At 44.5% G+C, this 20725-nt stretch overlaps 1 protein-coding gene across 3 annotated transcripts in view; it reads right to left on the bottom strand.

Moving 5' to 3' along the window:
• The window catches only part of LOC140430713 (centrosomal protein of 72 kDa-like), a 130081-nt gene extending 121484 nt beyond the window's left edge, over positions 1–8597 (bottom strand). Inside the window, exons 1-2 of one of the 3 annotated variants that reach the window (XM_072518374.1) lie at positions 8161–8597; positions 986–1113 (exon numbers count right to left, since the gene is read on the bottom strand). In XM_072518374.1, coding sequence (XP_072374475.1) covers positions 986–1113; positions 8161–8233 — 201 coding nt within the window. In that variant the 5' untranslated portion in view covers positions 8234–8597. The remainder of the gene's footprint in view (positions 1–985; positions 1114–8160) is intronic. The other 2 variants (XM_072518376.1, XM_072518375.1) reach the window with 2 other exon arrangements.
• Between the last annotated feature and the right edge of the window lie 12128 nt (positions 8598–20725).

The raw sequence follows: 20725 nt of genomic DNA, 5'->3' as shown, positions 1-20725 counted from the left end.
CCCTTTAGCATTTATGCAGAAGCCATGATAAAGGATGTTGACTAATTCTGAAATATCCACAATAAATCTGTCAAATAAAGAAATTATACTAAAAGATTTATTTTCTCAAGATATCGCCAAATACCAATTTCCAAATGTAGGATACAACAAAAACCATCAGAAATTCCACTAAGAGTATAGATTTTTTATTTATTCTTGGGATGTGGGTGATGCTGCCAAGGCCAAGTTTATAATCCTTAGCTGCCCTGTGAAATTGGTTTTAGGACTTATTTTTTATGTTTATATTAAAAGTTGAGATAATTCAGTAGAATTAATTATTCTCCATTCTCCCGGTAGAACATAGAACATACAATGCAGAAGGAGGTAATTCGGCCCATCGGGTCTGCACCGACCCACTTAAGCCTTCACTTCCACCCTATCACCATAACCCAATAACCCCTCCTAACCTTTTTGGTCACTAAGGGCAATTTATCATGGCCAATCCACCTAACGTGCATGTCTTTGGACTGTGGGAGGAAACCAGAGTACCCGGAGGAAACCAACGCAGACACGGGGAGAACGTGCAGACTCCGCACAGACAGTGACCCAGCGGGGAATCGAACCTGGGACCCTGGCGCTGTGAAGCCACTGTACTATCCACTTGTGCTACCGTGCAGTCCAGTGTCTGCATGGGTCTCACCCCCACAACTCATAGATGTTCAGGGTTAGTGGATTGGCCATGCTAAATTGCCCCTTAATAAAAAATTTATAAATAGAATTAATCATCCCCTAATATTGTTTTGTCTGTCTCCCAGATGTTAACGTTGTGCCACTAAACTAAATAGAATATGAATCTGCCTTCAAACTATTCAAATTCGATATTATGTTAGCCATTGAACTCCATTAATAATTATGAAGATCTTTAAGAATATAACTTCTGTATAATCCACATATCAAAATATAAAATTGGAGGTGCCTCCTTTTTAAGAATGAATTGGAGACTCACCCCCAGGCTGACAATGGAATTTCTCGACAAATCCAGAGACTTCAGTCGCTTGAAGCTCAAAAATGCATCCCCAAGAGAGACTATTTTATCACTGTAGGTTCCCTGCAGTGAGATAAACTCCACTTCATCTAAGAAGAAAGCAAAAAGTTTAAATACAACACTCTTTATTCCCTTACCAATTCTCTGTTTCTGTGTAACAATATGGGCTGTTTATTCCATCTCAGTATAAACACCATGATTGCAATTTTTCTACTGAAATCTCTGAAATGGAAAAGTTATCTAAAGTATTCAGAACATCTGCCTGTGAGGGAAAGATAATGGGCTGGAATTTTCTGAAAAATTAATAAATGTAAATAAGTATGCCATTATTAATGTGCAAATCAGCCAGCAACTTACAGTGAGGAAGGGAAACCTCATGAAATGCAAATCATCACAAGTTGATTACTCCACGGTTAGCATTGTATAAACAGCATCTCGCCTATAGCCTCTATAAGTTTCGTATAGTTGTTGCATTTGCACATTCATTTCCTATTAAACCCAACATAAAAAGTTATGTCTGACAATTAATAGTACACTTTTAACACGCCAATTGTTAATGCCTGCCAATCAACCTGCCTGGCCGAAAAAAATGAACAATTAAAAGCATGAAGTTTAATTCCCTCAGGTAATGTTGTTGCACATTATTTTTAAATGGCAATTCAAAAAGTACTTTTAGTTTGTTTCTCTTTCTCTGACTCTGAATCCAGTTTTTATTTCCTGTCTTTTTATTTTTCTTTCTGGACCAGAGTTTGAATTCACCCATTCTAATTCATCCTTCTTAGTCCTTATTCTGCTTATTTCTCAATCCTTTTATAGAGAATTATTCCAAGTCATTATAGAGACAAAGAGTAGCCCTAAGACAAAAACAATCTATTGTCAGTGGTTTTAGTACACAAATAAACAATAGAAAATGCCATCGCCAAACTTTCTGTAACATCCTAGGGTACATGGAAATCTTTATTGTCCTGGTCAACATTTCCCGTCTGTTTTTGGAAAAATTACTATATAAGAGAAAATACATCCTAAGCAGTGAAATAAAACGGCAATAAATTACACAAGTACAATAATAACCCTGACTTTCAACACAATATGCTCTGAAGAAAGAGATGGGAAAATTATATTAATGTTAATTCATATTGCTTTTTAACTTTTTTTTAAAAAACATGATACAAAACATGATCAAACTTCTTTCATGAAAAGGAGCACAACTCAAGAGTACTAGTAAACATTTTTACACTGAAAATAACTCGTCAACTGTTCCAGAATACATGGCAACATTTATGTTTATGTAGTGCGAGGAAAACATAATTAAATTTCATGTTATTACAGCTGCTATCCCTGCTGTTCTCACCCACATGCTTAGCAACAGATGCAATAGGGATCAGAATCACAGCTCTCCAAAATTTGCAGGAATGCTATTATTCTGGTAACTAAATTTTAATTTTGTATTCATCGGGCTATTGATCACAGAATCACAAAGTTAGCAGCAAATTTGTGGCTATTCTGCAAAACTACATATTACATCTCTTGCCCTTGTTATGGGTCAGGGTTTAGAGAATCCCAAAGTGTATCATGGAGTTCACCTGACCCACAACTTTTAATAAACTGTGGTATGGGGAGCACACGGCTCACTCTACAGACATGGTACAGCAGAAATGGACCAGTACTTTTTAAAACAAAACAATGTTTATTCAATGAACTCAAGTTAACCTTTCTAAAACAAACAGTGAACATCTTAGCAACTGGTAAATCAAATACACCCCCCCAAAGAATACAACACTAAGTAACCTGTATGCTGTCCTTTTACACCCAGAAGACTTAACAAACCTTTAAACAGGAGCACATTAGGTTAAAGTCATTACTGCAAGCAGTTATTAGTTTTAAATCACCAAAGGATCCAGAGATAGTCTTTCAATGCAGAGAACAGCAGTACAGCTGCTTTGTCTGACTTCAGCTGCAACACACTGGTAAACAAAACCAAAAAGTCAGACACACCCAAGCTTTTCTCAAAGTGAAACTAAAAAGCAGAACCAGAGCTCAGCTCCACACAAACTCTGACATCACTGCAGTAACATGAGCAGCTAACCATTTCTTAAAGCGATATTCTCATGACACCCTAGTGCACTCCTCTGTTAAGGTCAGTTTTGTAAACTGACCATACAATTTTTAGTCCTACCTGAAATCTTTGTATTTCAGATGCCAAATCACCTGCTGTCTTTTTTTCCAGCATTTCCAGGTTTATATTTCTCACCTCTCAACAAATACTACTCTGTTCACCTTGGATTTTGCTAGGTTGATTAAAATGCAAATGCTGTCACATGCCAAAATCATAATTTTTGTCTTTTGATTCACAGGGCGGGATTCTCCGGTCTCCAACGGCAAAATCACATTCGGCCGGAAAATCCCCGTTGGCGCCAAAATCGGGGCATCGTCGTTTTTGCGATGCTCCGCCCCCTCCAAAACACACACCGTCGAGACGGCCTCAGGACGTCACCCAAGGCCCTCTCCCGATGTTCCGCTCCCGATGGGCCGAGTTCCCGATGGCATGGACTTGTGCTATTTATTTTCAGGAACACGGCGTGGCGGCTGGGGACTCAGTCCTGCCAGCAGGGTGGACTCTGGTGGGGGCTAGAGGCGCTGGTGGGGGGTGGTGCGGGGGTGGCAAGCCTGATCATTTGGCAGACCAGGTCCGTGCGCATGCGTGGCCACGGACCGGGAAATTCTCCAGCCGGGGGAGCCGGGGGCTCTACGCTGCGTGCCTGCTAGCACCCACCAGAAGGAGGATCGGTGCAGCATTTGCGTTGCTGTTTCCGGGCGTGAAACGGCACTGTTCCCAAGCAGGCGTCAGCACATAGTCTCCCAAACGGAGAATTCAGCCCACAGTCTCCCAAACGGAGAATTCAGCCCACAATCTTTCTGGGAAGCTGAGCAGCTTAACCGTGATAAAGCAGCCACCAGAACAAGCCATCGCCAAAGTTTAGTGCAAGAACTATTTGCCATTGGAAATTACAAGGTGAAAGAGAGATGTGCAAAGGCAGCATCAACTAATGAAAACATAAATGGCTCTAGGTTTATATTAGCAACATTAAAGTCAGATAACAATGTGTTACAAAAAATCATTAAGAGGAAGAATCTGGGGCTGAATTCTCCACCAGCGGGATGCTCCGTTCTGCCGGCAGCCCGGGGATATCCTGACGGCGTGGGGCTGCCCCACAATGGGAAATCCCATTGACCAGCCAGTGTAAATGAGCATCCTGCCGGCGGGGTAAAACAGAAATGTGGTGTGGCGGCGCGGAGAATCCAGCCCCTGTTCTGTGGTCACAGCGTCACCTATTTCTGATTGTTAGTTCAGTAAGAAAAAAAGACGTTCATTATAGAACCTTTACCACAGGACATCCCAAAATGCTTTAAAAGTCAATGAAGTACTTTGAAGTGTAGTCACGCAACCAATTTGTGCACAGAATGCTCCCACAATCAGCAATGTGATAATTGTTATATTACTGGGTCTAGACAACGGCAAGAAAATGAAGAACTACTTTTTTGTCCTCAGGAACTTTTATTCCTTGAATGGCTGCGATTTTGACGGTGTCAGGTCGCACACCTTTTTCTGAAATTTGGTCTCCTAGGAACTTGAGTGGAGAAGCGACAAAACTACATTTGGTTTGATTCAGCTTGAGGCCATATTCATGTACGCGTTGAACGACTTGTCTCAGTCTCGAGACATGTTCTTCTGGTGTTGATGACCATATGATGATGTCATCTACGTAGACACGAACACCATCTATTCCCTCCGTCATCTGTTCCATAATGCGGTGGAATATTTCAGGCGCAGAGACAATTCCGAAAGGCATCCTGTTATAGCAAAATCTGCCAAAAGATGTATCAAAGATGCAGAACTTTCTGCTCGAGTCTTCCAACTGAATTTGCCAGAAACCTTGCGATGCATCTAACTTGGTGAAGATGCAAGCATTCGCCATTTCGCTGGTGATTTCCTCTCTTTTCAGGATGGCATAGTGTTCTCTCATGATGTTCTCATTGAGATCCTTGGGATCGATACATATCCACAGATCATCTGACGGTTTCTTCACACAAACCATCAAACTGACCCAGTCAGTCTGTTTAGTGACTCTTGATAGTATACCTTGTTGTTGTAGCCTTTCTAATTTCAAATTCAACCTTTCTCTTAGTGCAGCCGGAATTCTCCTTGGTGGATGTACTACAGGTTTAGCATCCGGTCAAATGGAAGAGTGCCCATGCCTTTGAAGACATCAGGATATTGATCAAGGACTCTTTGGATATCCTTTTGTAGATCAGGATGTGATGAAGTTGCAGTATAAATGCGCTGTATAAGGCGTAGCTCCTTGCAGGCTTGTGCACCTAAGAGTGCCGATTTATCTGACTTGACAATCTCAAATCTTAGTTTTGTTTCAATATCCTTGTTGGAAACAACTAAATAGCACAATCCCATTGACAAGATAGCATTGCCATTATAGTCTGTTCGTTTACAGGCAGTTGAAAGAATTTTTGGAGGTCGCTTGAGCCTTAAGAGGTCGAGCTTGGATAACAAGTTAGCTGACGCGCATGTGTCCAATTTAAAATTGATCGGGCATTCATTTACTTTGAGCACTGTGCTCTATTCAGTATCTGAAGTCATGGAATTGATTGATTTGGTAGGCGAAGTTACTTCAGTGGAGTTTTCATTTTTTCCAATGATCCCTACAAAGAATGTATTTTCTAGGGAGTAACTTACTGAATCTTGCTCCAACTCTTTTTCTTTTGATTGTACACTTCGAACATTAATCTGCTTTGAAATCGGTTCGGAAGATTTAAATGCGAGTGTAGATCTGCACTGTGCAGCATAATGATTTAATCTGCCACATTGTGAGCATTGTTTTCCTCTGGTTGGGGATTTTTTCTGAAAGTGGGAGGTTCCACACCTTGAACACGTCATTGCGTTGACATCATGACGCACAACACTTCTTCGTGCAGGTGCAGATCGTTTCTTGGCCGTATCGCATTTCTGAGCGAAGTGCGCATGTGCGGGGCTAGAATGCGCGCGCGCAAGATCTTTATCTGCGCCTCTGTCTTTACACACTCTGCCTCGTGGGGAATTTTCACGCCTTTTCACGGAGAAAATACTCTTGGTACTGATTTTTTGATTGTTGATGAACCATTCACATTTCTATCGCGATTTCTAAAGTCAATTCTTTTTGCCTTAGTAATCTTTCCCTTAAATGTTCATCAGTAATGCCAAACACGATTTGGGCATGAATCATTGAATCATTAGTGCAGAAAAGTTTCAGGATTGTGCTAGTAGCCTGAGATCTGTTACAAAGCTGTTAAAGGATTCATCTTTTCCTTGAATTCTTCTTAAATATGTAGCGCAAACGTTTCATTGGTTTGAATCTTACAATGGCTTTCAAATTTTTCAACAATTACTTCAAACTTTGTTTTGTCTTGACCCGTGGTGTATTGGAATGAATTGTAGATCTCTATCGCATGTGGACCAGCCATAGTTAGTAGCAGAGCTATTTTACGAGCATCTGTGGCATTATTTAAGTCAGAAGCTTCTAAGTAAAGCTGAAATTGTTGTTTAAACAAACACCAGTTTACGTTTAAGTTACAAGTGATCCGGAGGTGTCGAGGAGCTTGTGTTCTGTCCATCGAGCTGGGAATCATCGAAGCTTTTTCGGAAAATGATGCTTCTGTTGCCGAATAGCTGCAAAATTTGTTTCTGCTTTTCTAACTTTACTATTCTATTCTAGGTAGTTTACTGTAGCCAAACCTGGTACCATGTTATATTACTGGATCTAGTAATATGTAACCTTACTGGTTGCTCTTGATGCAGATGGTCTGATGGTGTGATCCTGAATAAACCACGAGTCTTCAACTTAAAGCAAACTAATTTATTAAAGTAACGATTGATTACATCTGAGTTTGACACTCTACAGAACTATCTCTAGAAATCAAGTAATTAAATATGATTGTATTAACTGTTTCACAACTATAAATACTAACTATACCGAGAGCTATCTATCATACACTACTGCTTACTAAACACTCCTGGGTTGAAAGAGACCAAGATCCTCTGGGAGCTGATACTTGTAGGTGGATCTAGTGGTGCCCTCTAGTGGTAGTGTTACAGCTAGATGTTATAATTGACCCTTTAGTTATTTACACGTATACATATCATTACAATAATAACCAGGTAATCCTGATTGACAAACCTAAATTCTGATGAGGGCAGCCCTGCTCTTCTTCAAAATAATGCAATGGGATCTTTTACATCCACCTGAGAAAGTTGAAAGTGTCTCAGTTTAATGTCTCATTCAAAAGATGGCACCTCCGACAGTACAGCACTGCCTAAGTACTGCAGTGGTGTGCCAATCTTAATTTATTTTTGGACCAACATTTTTCTCAGTGCCGAGAGTGTTACCCAATGAGCCATGGCTGCCCTTATAAATCAACTCCCTTTCTGTTACCGCCTCCAGCTCCACCTGTTGTCCTGGAAAGATGGTGTCTGATCCCAGTTGTGGGGGAGGTCAACACTGAGAAGATGATGGTGAGCAGCCAAAAACAAAAAGATGCCTGTCATGATATGCACTCATGCACATAATGAGATACAGACAGGCAGTGACAGACACCCAGTACAGCCAATCAACACACAGGACAGAACACAACCAATCACCAGGCAGAACACTAGAAGGTGGTCTTGCACTATAAAACACACAATGCATCAACACTCTTCCTCTTTCCACTGGTGACAACTGTAGTGAGAGTCAGGGTGTATATATCAGTTAGCACCTTCTACACGTGGCTCAGGGCTAGTCTGGTCTAGTTAGTTCTAGTAAGCACGCTTAGATTAGTACAGTGTCAAACCCACAGCAAACTGTATGCACCACTTAACAAGTTCAATAAAACGTATTGAACATCAAAGTTTGGAGTCTACTTTCAAGTACAACTGCATCCAGTTGCAGTCCGTGTTACCCCAGGGTGATTAACACAATGTGCCCAAGTGAGTTGGGATCCAGTGGTTGCATTATAAGAGTAACAATTCCAACATACTCCATCTGAACCACATCTTGGATCAGAAAGCCACCCAGCATCAACAAATGCCCCAAATTTCCAACTCTTACCTAGTCTGTGGTTGCTCAGTTGGGCCTTGTCCCTGATCCATTCTTCAGTTGCCTCCAACTCCACCGCCGCCATTTTCCTTTCCTTAACTCTCCCCTCTATTATCTTGCCCTCTGTGTGTGTGCCCCTCTCTCGAGGACACAAACATACAGACACTTCTTCCGTGGTTCGTTTTCCCTCCAAACGATCGCGCACTCAAACCGGGTCCTGAGCCGTCGACTCAAACATCCCCGCCCCCCCCAGAGCCGCCCCCGGGGGGGGGGGGGGTGTGCTTGGCAATGGAAGCGGCTGCTGGGGGTCGGGGGGCGGGAAAGCGGTCGGCGGGCGGCTGAGGGAAGAGAGGGAGGGAGCGAGCTCGCCGCGCCCTCTGCAGGTGAGCTGGAGAAGTGAAGCACGAAGCAATGAGGAGGTGGAGGGGAGACAGGTGGTGGTGGAGGAAGGAGGAGGATCCGCAGCGACAGTCCCGGACTACCAGCGGCAGGCGCACTGACGCCAGCTTGCTGCACTTGGGCTGAATCAGAGGGATATTATGACGCCAATAATGCAGAAAAAAATTATACAGTTGGACACAGCAAAACAATGCCGAGGGTGGTCTGGGCTGGGGTGGGGGGGCTGCCGTCAGGGAGAGCACAGGTAATGAAGAAAGTTTGGGATTTGACACATCTAGATTGTCAACAAAATCTGTTCACTCTTGGTGCTACCTTTAACTGCAGGGACGAACTTAATAGGCAGACCTGATGGGGAGATGCCGGCGTTGGACTGGGGTGGGCACAGTAAGAAGTCTTACACCAGACTTCTTAAAAGGCCTGCAATAGCATCCCTGCTGCTGTGAGCCTCTATCCCAAGACGTGTCTGTTCAAACTGCCTCCCATATTAAGCCTTAGTCCAGGTATCCTGCAGGAATTGAGGATTGACACCCAGGACACTGCTCTGAGAAACCAAGGGACGCAAATAATAGGGGCATTAAAAATATGTTTTTTCTTTCCGCTCTGGCTGATTAGGGGCAAAATGCTGTGTGATCCAGAGTTAAGAATTATCCAGCCGAATGAAAAATGAAATGAAATGAAAATCGCTTATTGTCACGAGTAGGCTTCAATGAAGTTACTGTGAAAAGCCCCTAGTCGCCACATTCCGGCGCCTGTTCGGGGAGGCTGGTACGGGAATTGAACCGTGCTGCTGGCCTTGGTCTGCTTTAAAAGCCAGTGATTTAGCCCAGTGAGCTAAACCAAGAAGAGTTTGTTTATTTCCCAATGGAGGCAAAGTTCCATGAGATTGGACATGTTCAGTGGTTGATGGGGCGGGGGGCACCATCTGAATACCGACGTCGCGTGATAGAACCTCCAGGAATGCGTCCAACTAAAATTGACAACCCTAACGTCAGCTCACCCAAACTCTTCTGCGACTAACCTAGCCGGTGCCAAGTCCTGTTCAGCCATCCCCCCACCCACGCCATGCTTGCTGACCTACATTGACTCATGGTACACCAACACTGCGATTTTAAAGTGTTCAAATCATCTCATGGTCTCACCATCTTTATCCCTATAAGGTCTTCCAGCCTCCAACTCCCCACAGCCTCCAATCTTTGTGGAAGATCCCGCCAGTGGCCAATGGTGAGCGACCTCTGCCGCTGGAAAACATGCCATGGGGTGGCTGGAAAATGCCACCCAGAGAGTCAGTGGAGCTGCAGCCATGGCCATCCTGACTGTCATGGAGGAGGCAGTAAAGGCCATTGCCAATGGAGAGATGGGGATGGCAAAGAGACCGGGTGATAGCATTTTATAGCTGACATTACTTGACACTCTACCCTCACTCATGTCACTGACATATTAAATGTTGTGATCTGTACAATGCTCACTTGGAACCCCATTTCACCTATTGTCAGCACTAACTCATGGGTGCGATTCTCCGACCCCATTGCGCTCTTGCTCAAGTGAAAAAAGGCTGGCGAATAGCGGGAGAGGCCAAAAATGGGAACCACGCCAGGCACCAAACTGTTTGCGATGCAACCGACCCGCTTCCGAATGCAAATCGGGATCCCGCCGTAGTGTGGCAGGAAACATATTATCACCACTTAAACCCTATTTCCATACAATTAATGGGAGCGATCCCATATCCAACGCCCTCCCCTCATTCAGCGGCCTCCCAGCAAGTGGTCACTCTGAAGGCGATTAGTCCTCCTTTTTAAAAACGTGAACCTGGCGGAAGGACTTCCGTGGGGAGCCGAGGAGGTGAGTAGCCGTCTTTGCTCATAGACAAAGAGCCCGGGGCGCTGGGCTTGCCGCCCCAGTGCTCGGCGGGGTGGGGGTCCTTGGCTGAGGGGGGGCATCCTCCGCAGTGGTGGGCCGCCATGGGAAGGTCGGGGGGGGCCGGAAGTGCATGGCTCCATGCCAACCCCGGAATCGTGTGTCCCTGCCCGTCTGCCCCATCTATGACCCATAACCCCCACTGACTGCCGAGGCCTCTGAAGGCTATTGATAATAGGCAATTGGCAATCGTGGTTAAGTGAGCACTTCATGCAACCCAAGTAGATTCCTGAGGGTGAGCAAGCCATGTAGCATGTGGGAGTCATTGACTAGCATCCAAATCAAGTGGTGATGCCTGGACACTCTGCCTGGACCTGCAGGAGGCAACAGCACACATACAGCAGCCAACATCCGAACACCCAGGGGATGGGACACAGCTCTGGGGACATGTCCACATCCGGAGAGTAGGTGAGTGCAATGGGGAGGGGACCAGTTCTCGATCCAAGTGACGTTATGTGCAGGTATCTGGGGTACAGAGTATGGAGTCCGTTGAGGGGTTGCACTGCGGCCGGGGGTGCATAGAAAGGGCATTGCGGGCATTGGAAGGGGGATCAATGGGGCAATGGAGAGTCCCGGGGTGGGAGCCGCCACTGTTTATCAGTCTAACACCCTCTCCCAATTCCTTACAGATATTGAACGATATGGGCGGTATTTTGGACCCCGCAGAACAGGCCCTAGTGGTGCTGCTGGTCGACTAGATGCCGAAGGGCGGCAGCAGCAGTGCCTGCAGATGCTCAATGCAGCGGCCTACGTGCAGGGACCAGGGTTCACCTTGGGACGGAGTGGAAGGTGGTTTGAGCCCCAGCTGCCTCTGCATCATCTGGCTCTGCCAGCCCTGGTGGCTGGCTCCCTGATGTCTGCACCATTGTGTCGGCATCCTCAGCGATGCTCCTCAGTAATTTGTCCATGCTCTGCAGTGCATTGGCAATGGCCACATGCGACTGGGACAAGCTCCGCAGCGCATTGGCCATTCCCATCTGAGAATGGAACATGTCCACCAGAACTTCATCAAGGTCAGCCTGGTACTGGGTGACATCCCCCAGCGAATTGGATATTCTGCCGAGACCCTCAGTCATGGCCGTCACCAACTGCGCGATACCATGGACACCTCCACTAATGCTGCCAACGTCGTGCACCAGGCTCTCCAATGCAGTCGCCATCCTAGCAGTGTTGGCCCCAGTGCCATGCATTGCCGGCCCCATCACCTGCACCTGTAGTCTCTGGGACTCCTCCAAGCGGCTATGGATCTGCTGGAGTGTCGCTGACATCTCCTTCTGAATGTCCCAGCCGCTCCCTAGCTTCTTCATTAGCTCCGGGTATACCTGTTCCATAGGCTCAGCATCTGGCTGAGACCCAGCTGGAACCTGGGACCCAGCAGACCTTCGACTTCTGTCTCGCCTGGGCGTTCCTGCTTCCACCTGATGTACATCCGCAACTGTGTGGTGCTCACCCAGATTGTGCCCCAGAAGCCTCTCACAGATTGGAAAACATTTTTGTTTGATGTAGTCTACAGGGATTTCGACAAGGATTTTGATAAAGTCCCACATGGCAAAATGGTCAGAAATATAATCGCACATGAGATCCAGAGGAAATGGGCAAGTTGAAGCCAAAATTGGATCAGTGGCAGAAAGCAAAATATATTTGTTCACATGTGTTCTTATGACTGGAAAGATGTTTCCATTGGGCTTCTGCAAGGTTCAGTACAGCACTCAGTCCTTGTTTTTTTGTGGTATATATCAGTGATTTAGCTTTAGATGTCAAATATAAATGTAAATAGTGTTCCAGTTCCAGAGGACGATAGGCTGCTCTCCCCTTTGAGAGCTGACTGGTGATGATTTAACCTGGGGGTCACCACACCTCAGGCGAGGAGCAAGGTTGAGAAGGCAGGGCCTTCATGTTGAGGGTGTGATTAAGAAGTTTGCAGATTATATGAAAATTGGCTATGTGATTGAGGAAGGAAGCTGTAGACTGCAGGAAGGTATCAATAGACTGGACATATGGGCAGAAGAGTGGCAAATGGAATTCAATCCAGAGAAGGGTGAAAAAATGGATTTTGGGAAGGCAACAAGGTAAAATAATCACAAAAAATGGTAACATCCTGAAAAATGTAGAGGTAGAAAGGGACCTGGAATGCAGGACAGGTAGATAAGGGTCAGAATTCTCCGGCCGTTGCGATTCCCTTTTCCTGCCTGCAATATACTCCACCCACAGATTTCCTCAGTGTGTAAGTGTCCTTCCTGTCTATTCCCATTATTTCCCCTTTCTTTTGCTTTGCCATTCTTATTTTGATCCATGGATGATTAATGGACATGTCTCTTTAAGACAAGCAGCCTATGTCTTTAATTGAAGCAGAAGACACCAGAAATTTAAGGAGAGATTACCTGCGCGAGAGAGATGGTTTGGGAATGAGTTTGATTGATTGGCTGGTGGCCAATGAATTGATTCAAAAGGCTGTGCTCTGCCCATAACAAGTGGTGGTTGGATCTTATCAAACTGGTATGCTTTTCAAAATGCCACAATTTCAGTTTTGATTCTGGCAGCGCAGATAAAGATCAAGCTAACTCCTTCCAGAATGTGCTATCTCTCTCCAGAAAGCCTGTGGGGGCTGTATTCCTGAAACGACAGTGCCCTGAATACAAACCACAAACTGGAAGCAAGGTTTGAAGAGAAGTAAGGTGCCTCTCCAGCAAAGTTGGAACATATTGGGCGGGATTCTCTGTTACCCGACGCCGAAATCAGAATCAACAATCGGGCGGAGAATCGATTCCGACGCCAAAATCTGAGCCGGTGCCGGTTTGACGCCAGTTTGCGATTCACCACCCCCTCCGAAATGGCATCATGGTGACACGTGGTGCACGCCATCACAATGCCATTGGCGCCTCACAGGCCAGCCCACTTGCAATGTTTCACCCCGATCGGCCGAGTTCCCGACGGTGCGGGCCACGTGTGGCCACACAAATCGTGAACCCAGCTTGGCGGCTGCAGACTGTGCCCAGCGCCAGCATACACAGTTGGGATCCGTGCCACTGGCATGGGAGGCTTCTGCGAAGGTGACTGGTGGGATGTGGCCAGGGGGTGGGCTGTGGGGTCGCGGATGGCGGGTTGGTTCCGCACTCGGCCACGCCATGTTATACTGTACGACTGCTGCAGGTTGTCAGCCATGCGCATGTGCGGCCCGGGACCCGTCCATTCTCCAGCCATTTTTAGCACGGGAAGCGGAAGTTTCAGTCGGCGCCGATGCTAGCCCCTCACCGGTACCGGAATCGGTGAAGAGTTCGCACTGATTTCTTTCAAGTAAGCCTCCCATGGATTCTCCGTTCGAGTCGGCACTTAGCTGCAGGAATGGAGAATCCCGCCTGTGGCCTAACAGGATGGCGGAGACAGAAAGGCACATTGCGTTTTAAAAGGTTCTTGGATATGGACTTGAATTACCGTCACCTGCAAGGGTTTGAATCAAGTGTTGGCAAGTGGGATTAGGCTAGACAGCCAGCACATAGACTATAGACCAAATGTGTCACAATCTATGATGGTAATGCAATGAGCAGCCACCAAGCACACAGATGCTGCATTTTGAAATAATATCCCAGACAATATTGTTGGACCACTTGACAGTTAATTATATTTTTATTCATTCACAGGATGTGGGTCGCTGGCTGGGCCAACATTTATTTCCCAGCCCTAATTGCATTTTTAAGAATCAACCATATTGCTGTGGATCTGGAGTCACGTATAGGCCTAAAGGGCATGAGTGAACCAGATGAGTTTTCACAACAATTGAAATGAAAATCGCTTATTGTCACAAGTAGGCTTCAAATGAAGTTACTGTGAAAAGCCCCCAGTCGCCACATTCCGGCACCTGTTCGGGGAGGCTGGTACGGGAATTGAACCGTGCTGCTGGCCTGCCTTGGTCTGCTTTAAAAGCCAGCTATTTAGCCCTGTGCTAAACCAGCCCCAATTGACAACGGTTCATGGTCATCATTAGACTTCTAATTCCAAATTTTTACTGAACTCAAATTTCACCATGTGCTGTGGTGGGATTTGAACCCAAGTCCCCAGAGCATTACTCTATGTCTCTGCATTACTGTCAGGCCACGGGTTTTAGGGCCGGTTTGCTATGGATTCAAATCCCACCACAGCACATGGTGACATTTGAAACGGTGGTTCGGAGGGTTGGGGGCGGGGGGGGGGGGGGGGGGGGGGGGTTAGCTCCGTTTGGGCGGGAAGGCTGATGGATGAGATCCTGAGGGTGAATAGAAGGTATTTGGAGACTTCTGAGGCAGAGGCTGCAGATGGAGTTCGTATTAGTGTCCACAGGGAAGGCAGCGGGGCAGCTAGGGAGGGCCCGAGGGGCAGTATATGAGTATGGTGAGAAGGTGAGCAGGATGCTGGCCCACCAGTTGAGAAAGCAAGAGGCGGTGAGGAAGGTTGGCAGAGTAAAGGACGATATGGGAAGGGTGGTGTTGGATACAGAGGGGGGTGAACGGTGTGCTTAAGGTATTTTATGGGGGATGATATGAGTCGGAGCTCCAGGGCTGGGGGGGGGGGGGCGGAATGCGGTGGTTCTTGGATGGCCTGGAGTTTCCCAGGGGGACGAAGAGTTGGGGTGGGGATTGGGGCCCCAATCGGCTGAGGGAGGTGATGGAGAGAATGGGGCAATACAGGCAAGCATGGCCCCGGGGGTCCGGGTGGGTTTCTGGTGGAGTTTTGTGAAAAGCTTTGGGGGGGATCTGGGGCCGCTGCTGGTGAGGGCATACAATGAGGCTAGGGAGAGGGGGGAACACCCCATACAGTATCACAGGCTTCCATCCCCCTGATATTGAAAAAGGACAACGATCCAGAGCAATGTGGATCGTACTGCCCGATATCATTATTGAACTGGAGTCACATGGAGGCCAGACCAGGTAAGGACGGCAGATTTCTTCCCTAAAGGAAGAAAAGTGAACCAGATCGCTTTTTACGACAATCGACAATGGTTTCATGGTCACCTTTACAATAGTGTCTGTCTCGACCTCAGTACGTTCCAAAGTGTCTGACAGAACTTTCAAAGTATAGTCACTGTCACACAGCAGGCTATTTTTGCAAAGCAGAGTATGACAAACATCAATGAAATAATGACTAGATGATTTGGTTTTAGTTATGTTGGTTGAGAGATAAATACTGACCAGGACAATGGGGGACTGCATCCACCTTTCTACAGTCCTATGGAATCTTTTACACCCATCCGAAAGACATGAGTTTAATATCCCATCCAAAGGATAGTATGATGCCACACCCAATGGTAAAAGCAAATTACTGTGGATGCTGGAATCTGAATCAGCTTTGACAAAGGGTAATCCAGACTCAAAACGTTATGCATTGTATAGCATCAAATTTTACAACTAAATCTGCTCAATGGCCCGTGCATAAACTGAACAAGGGCCAGATTGTTTTCTAAAACTGCAAGTAAACTCAGAATTTTAATTAGCTCATGCCATTGTGAGTGTTTTATTATAGGTGTTTTAAGCCCACTCCTGGGGCTATGACTTGGAAATTGCACTCAGTAATAGACCTTCTAATTAAAAATAGGGTTCAATTTGTGGAACTGAAGCCACCTGACACCACTTCATATTCTTTTCTGTCACTACAATTAATAAGTTTTCAAAGTAACCAGAGCAAGAAACTTGAAAGTTCATTTTTGAGCAGCGCATTAAAATGTAATTGCCTTATTTGCATGGATACATCAATCGACCCTATGGCAAGTTACTATAATGAATACCATATCCTCACAAGAGACAAGTTACTTAAATTTTGCATTGGTCAAAATCTAGTACAGCAGCATTAGTCCCAGGTATTCCCGTATCACTGTGGATTGTACCTGCTAAATTAATACTTCACGCAGAGTGGTCGAGGTATGGATTCATCCAGAGTGGCTTTCTCTAGGGTGGGCTCCCTGTCCTTGTGGTGGTCCATGTGCTCTCGCCCAGTCTGCGCTCTAGTCCTGAAAATATAGGAAACTGGTCCCGTATTCTCCACTATAGACCCCGGGACCCACTAGGCATCATCCCCAAAATTACAAACGTGAACAGCGTCTCCTGGTTTAAAGCCACTGTTTGGTGAACATATTGCCTCTTCTGGAGGTCCTGCTTCCTTTCCACCTTCCCACCAGGGCTCTGGAACATTAAACTCAGGCGGGTCCAGCGGCATTTGACCATCAGTAATTCTGCCAGCACTATCCAGGTTGTGATGGGCGCGGTGTCGTTCGGTAATTGACCGAAAACCATGCCAGCTTTGTTTCGATGGACCCTGTAGTGTGTTTCTTCTTGCCCTCTTTAAATGTCTGGACTGCCCACTCAGCCAGGCTGTTGGAGAATGTGTGGTATTGGGCCGTTAGTGTTATATTACTGTATTGTAATATAAATATTACTCTTTTGTCTTGCCGAGTTGTATTGAATTCTGATGAGAAATAGTCGAAGTCTTCCAGTTGATGATAAATCATTTATTGAGTAATATAATAATAATCTTGTGAGTTCTTTCACTTTAATACTGAACTAGTAAAATAAATAAGTAAGTTGAGATTAAACTAACAATTCTGATAATACACTACACTCTGATCTGATCGTGTCTTCGGTCTAGCTGTTCTCCACACACACTAACTAAAGAAAGAGCGGGAAACTCCTTTTATAGGTCCTGTTAGTGTTGCCATCTAGTGATCATCTGTCTATACTGACTTCACATTAAATAACATGTATTAACACATACAGCGATCACTACAGTTTGGACGAGTTTCACCACATTGGTGCACATTAACACCTGGAATTCCTCGCTGGTAAAGGAGGTACCATTGTCCATTACAAGCAACTCTCAAATCCCATAGGTGCTGAAGGGTTGGCACAACTTCTCAATGTGATTCATGAGATGGTGGAAGACATTTAGTTCACGTCCATACACTTTGAGTGGGCATCTATAAGGAACAGAAACATTGACCTCATGAAGGGCCCGGTAAAGTTGGCATGAAAGCACACCCAACGCTGCCCCGGTTGTAATGATATGTATATAGTCAGGTTAGTGACGGGTTAGTTATTATATCTCTGTGTAAATCAAACACTAGAGAGTGCCACCACTTCTCTATATTTAAGTCAGACCCTGAGGGAATTCTGGGTATAACAAGGAGTAGCATTAGGAGAAAGCATGGTGATAGCATTAGGAGAAGATTAGATTAAACAGAGTTAACAAGAGGTTAGATCATAGTGTATTTAGTGACTGTTTAGATTATTGAGTACTACTAAACAGACTCAATATTACTTAATTATTAACTGTAGCTCAGTACAGTGTGCAAACTTTAATTAATAGTTTTATAATAAATTAGTTTTGTTTCAATCTTTTGATTGGTGGATTCTTTGTCAACAACACATCGGATCATTCTGGAAGAAAAGACAAAGAACACAACATATTACCATGGTAGTATAACATAGGACCAGAAGTGACTGCTGAAGCTAGTTAGATAGTTTAGTAAGGATTTAGTCAGAAAAACTAACACCCAACTCGAAATTCGAAGAACAGACCTGTTACTGCGGGACATTTAAGAATCCAGGACTGATGGAGAAAGCTCACGCTCCACAATAACTCCAGATTACCGGTAAACTTGATGTTAACTGGCGAGTGTTCAAGCAGCAGTTTCAATTGTATCTGTCAGCTTCTGATTTAAATGATGCGAGTAATGATCGTAAATTAGCTCTATTTCTAACAATGGCTGGTCCACAAGCCATAGAACTGTATAACTAATTTCAATTTGCTGCGGATCAAGATAAGACTAAATATGATGTAGTTATAGAAAAATGTTTCTTCACTGCAAGATCCAGATTAATGAAACTTTTGAGTGTTTTGTCTTCAAAAGAAGAATGCAAAATAATGCAAAATAATGGGGAATCGATTGATTGCTTTGTGACTGATCTCAAACTCTTAGCTCAAATATGCAATTTTTCCATTTTAACTGATGCAATGATCAGGGATCAAATTGTATTTGGAATAATCAATGATAAGCTCATGGAACATTTGCTGAGACAGAAAGATCTCCAGCTTGAAAACGCAATCGAAATGTGCTGTATGCAATAATTATCCAAAAATCAGTATAATGATTTATACTGCGAGAAAAGGGCGCGAAAACGAACCTCGAGGTAGAATGTATTAGGGCTGTGTCGCAGCTCAGAAAGATGCTCATTTTGGATGGCAGCCATCTTGTGCATGTGCATTCCAAGCCTACATATTCGCACTTCGCAAAAAGATGCGAGACGGAAGAAGACAGATCTGCGCATGCGCGAAGAAACTGTACACATGACGATGTGAACATCATGACATGTGGATGCTGTGTACACGCTCACCCTCAAACAAAATGTCCAGCACGAGGAAAGATTTGCTCAAAATGTGGCAAGCACAACCACTTTGCAGCTCAGTGCAGACCCACTCCTAAATTTAAATCTTCAAATTTAAATTCAAAGCAGATGAATGTTAGAAGTGTGGATACAAAGGCATAAGTTTTTCAAGATGACCCATTCTTCATAGGCGTCATTGAGAAGGATGATGAAACCACAGAAGTCTCATCTCTCAAGATCATTCAATCAACACAGATATGGAATGGAACACAGTATTTCAAGTTAATAATTCTCAAATTGATTTTAAACTTGACACTGGAGCTTCTGCAAATTTGCTCAATAGGCTTGACCTTTCAAAGCTGAAGCAAACTCCAAAGATCAATAAATCAACTTGTCAATTGGGCGACTACAATGGCAATGCCATCACCTCAATAGATCTTGCTAATTGTTGGTTACCAATCACGACACTGCTATATCTCTAAGATTTGAGATTGTTGATTCAAACAAATCTTCACTCTTCGTTGCGCAAGCCTGTAAGGATCTACACTTAATTCAGAGGATTTATAGAGTGAGTTCATCTCATCCAACTATTCAAGATGAGATATAAGGAATTCTGGATCATTTTCCACACGTCTTCGACGGCATTGGTACTCTTCCCTACCGATACAAAATTCAGTTACAGCCAGATGCCAAACCAGTCGTACATCCGCCAAGAAGTGTTCCTGCACCACTTTGGGAGAGATTGAAGCTTGAACTTGTTGGAATGAAAAATCTAGGCATAATATCTAGAATTACAGAACGGACTGACTAGGTCAGTTCCATGGTATGTGGAAAAAGTCCTTCCGGGGAATTGAGGATATGCATTGATCCTAACGATCTTAATAAAATTATTAAGAGAGAGCGCTATCCTATACCCAAGAGAGATGGCGAATGCTAAAATATTTTCCAAACTGGATGCCTCCAGAGGATTGTGGCAAATGCAGTTGGATGAATCCAGCAAAACGTTGTGTATGTTCAACACACCATTTAGTAGGTACTGATTCAACAGGATGCCATTTGGAATTATCTCAGCACCAGATATTTTTCATCGAGTGATGGAACAGATGACTGAAGGAATTGAAGGTGTACGAGTGTATGTGGATGATATAATTGTTTGGTCATCGACTAGAGAAGAACACAATTCAAGATCGTTACAAGTATTTCAAAGAGTACATAAATTTGGTTTGAAACTGAACAGAACCAAATGTAGTTTTGGTATCTCGACTCTGAAGTTCCTTGCAGGCCAGATTACAGAACATGGTACGCGACCTGACAACGACAAGATTGCTGCCATACAACAAATAAAAGTCCCAGCGATCAAAAAGGCCGTTTTAAGATTATCAGGTGTGAATTTTCTAGGAAAGTTAATTCCCAGCCACTTGTCCAGAACTACTTCTCTCAGAAATCTCATCAAAAAGTCTATCACGTTTGAATGGACTGACACTCATCAAAAAGAATGGCTTGATTTAAAGTCTCAACTGACTACTGCACCTCGTCTTTCGTATTTTGGCCCAGACAGAGAGACAAAAATCTCAACGGATGGAAGTCAAAGTGGAATTGGAGCAATTCTATTACAGAAACATGACAATTCATTATGGTTACCAGTTGCTTCCAGAGCAATGAACTTCGGTATGCACAAATAGAGAAGGAATGATTTGGTTTACTGACGGTGTTCTAAAGTTTCATGATTATGTTGATGGCCTTCCCACCTTTACAGTCGAAACTGGCCACAGACCACTTGTCCATATCATTCATAAGGATTTAAATGATATGATACCAAGGTTACAGTGAATCCTGATGAAGCATCATAGATACGACTTTCAACTTATATATAATCCAGGCAAGGAATTGATAATTGCTGTCGTGTTATCACATTC

The sequence above is a fragment of the Scyliorhinus torazame genome, chromosome 10 (genome assembly GCF_047496885.1).
Source record: "Scyliorhinus torazame isolate Kashiwa2021f chromosome 10, sScyTor2.1, whole genome shotgun sequence".
Classification (NCBI taxonomy): domain Eukaryota; kingdom Metazoa; phylum Chordata; class Chondrichthyes; order Carcharhiniformes; family Scyliorhinidae; genus Scyliorhinus; species Scyliorhinus torazame.
The sequence above is the reverse complement of the archived record's forward strand: the minus strand, read 5'-3'. Positions and strand labels throughout refer to the sequence as shown.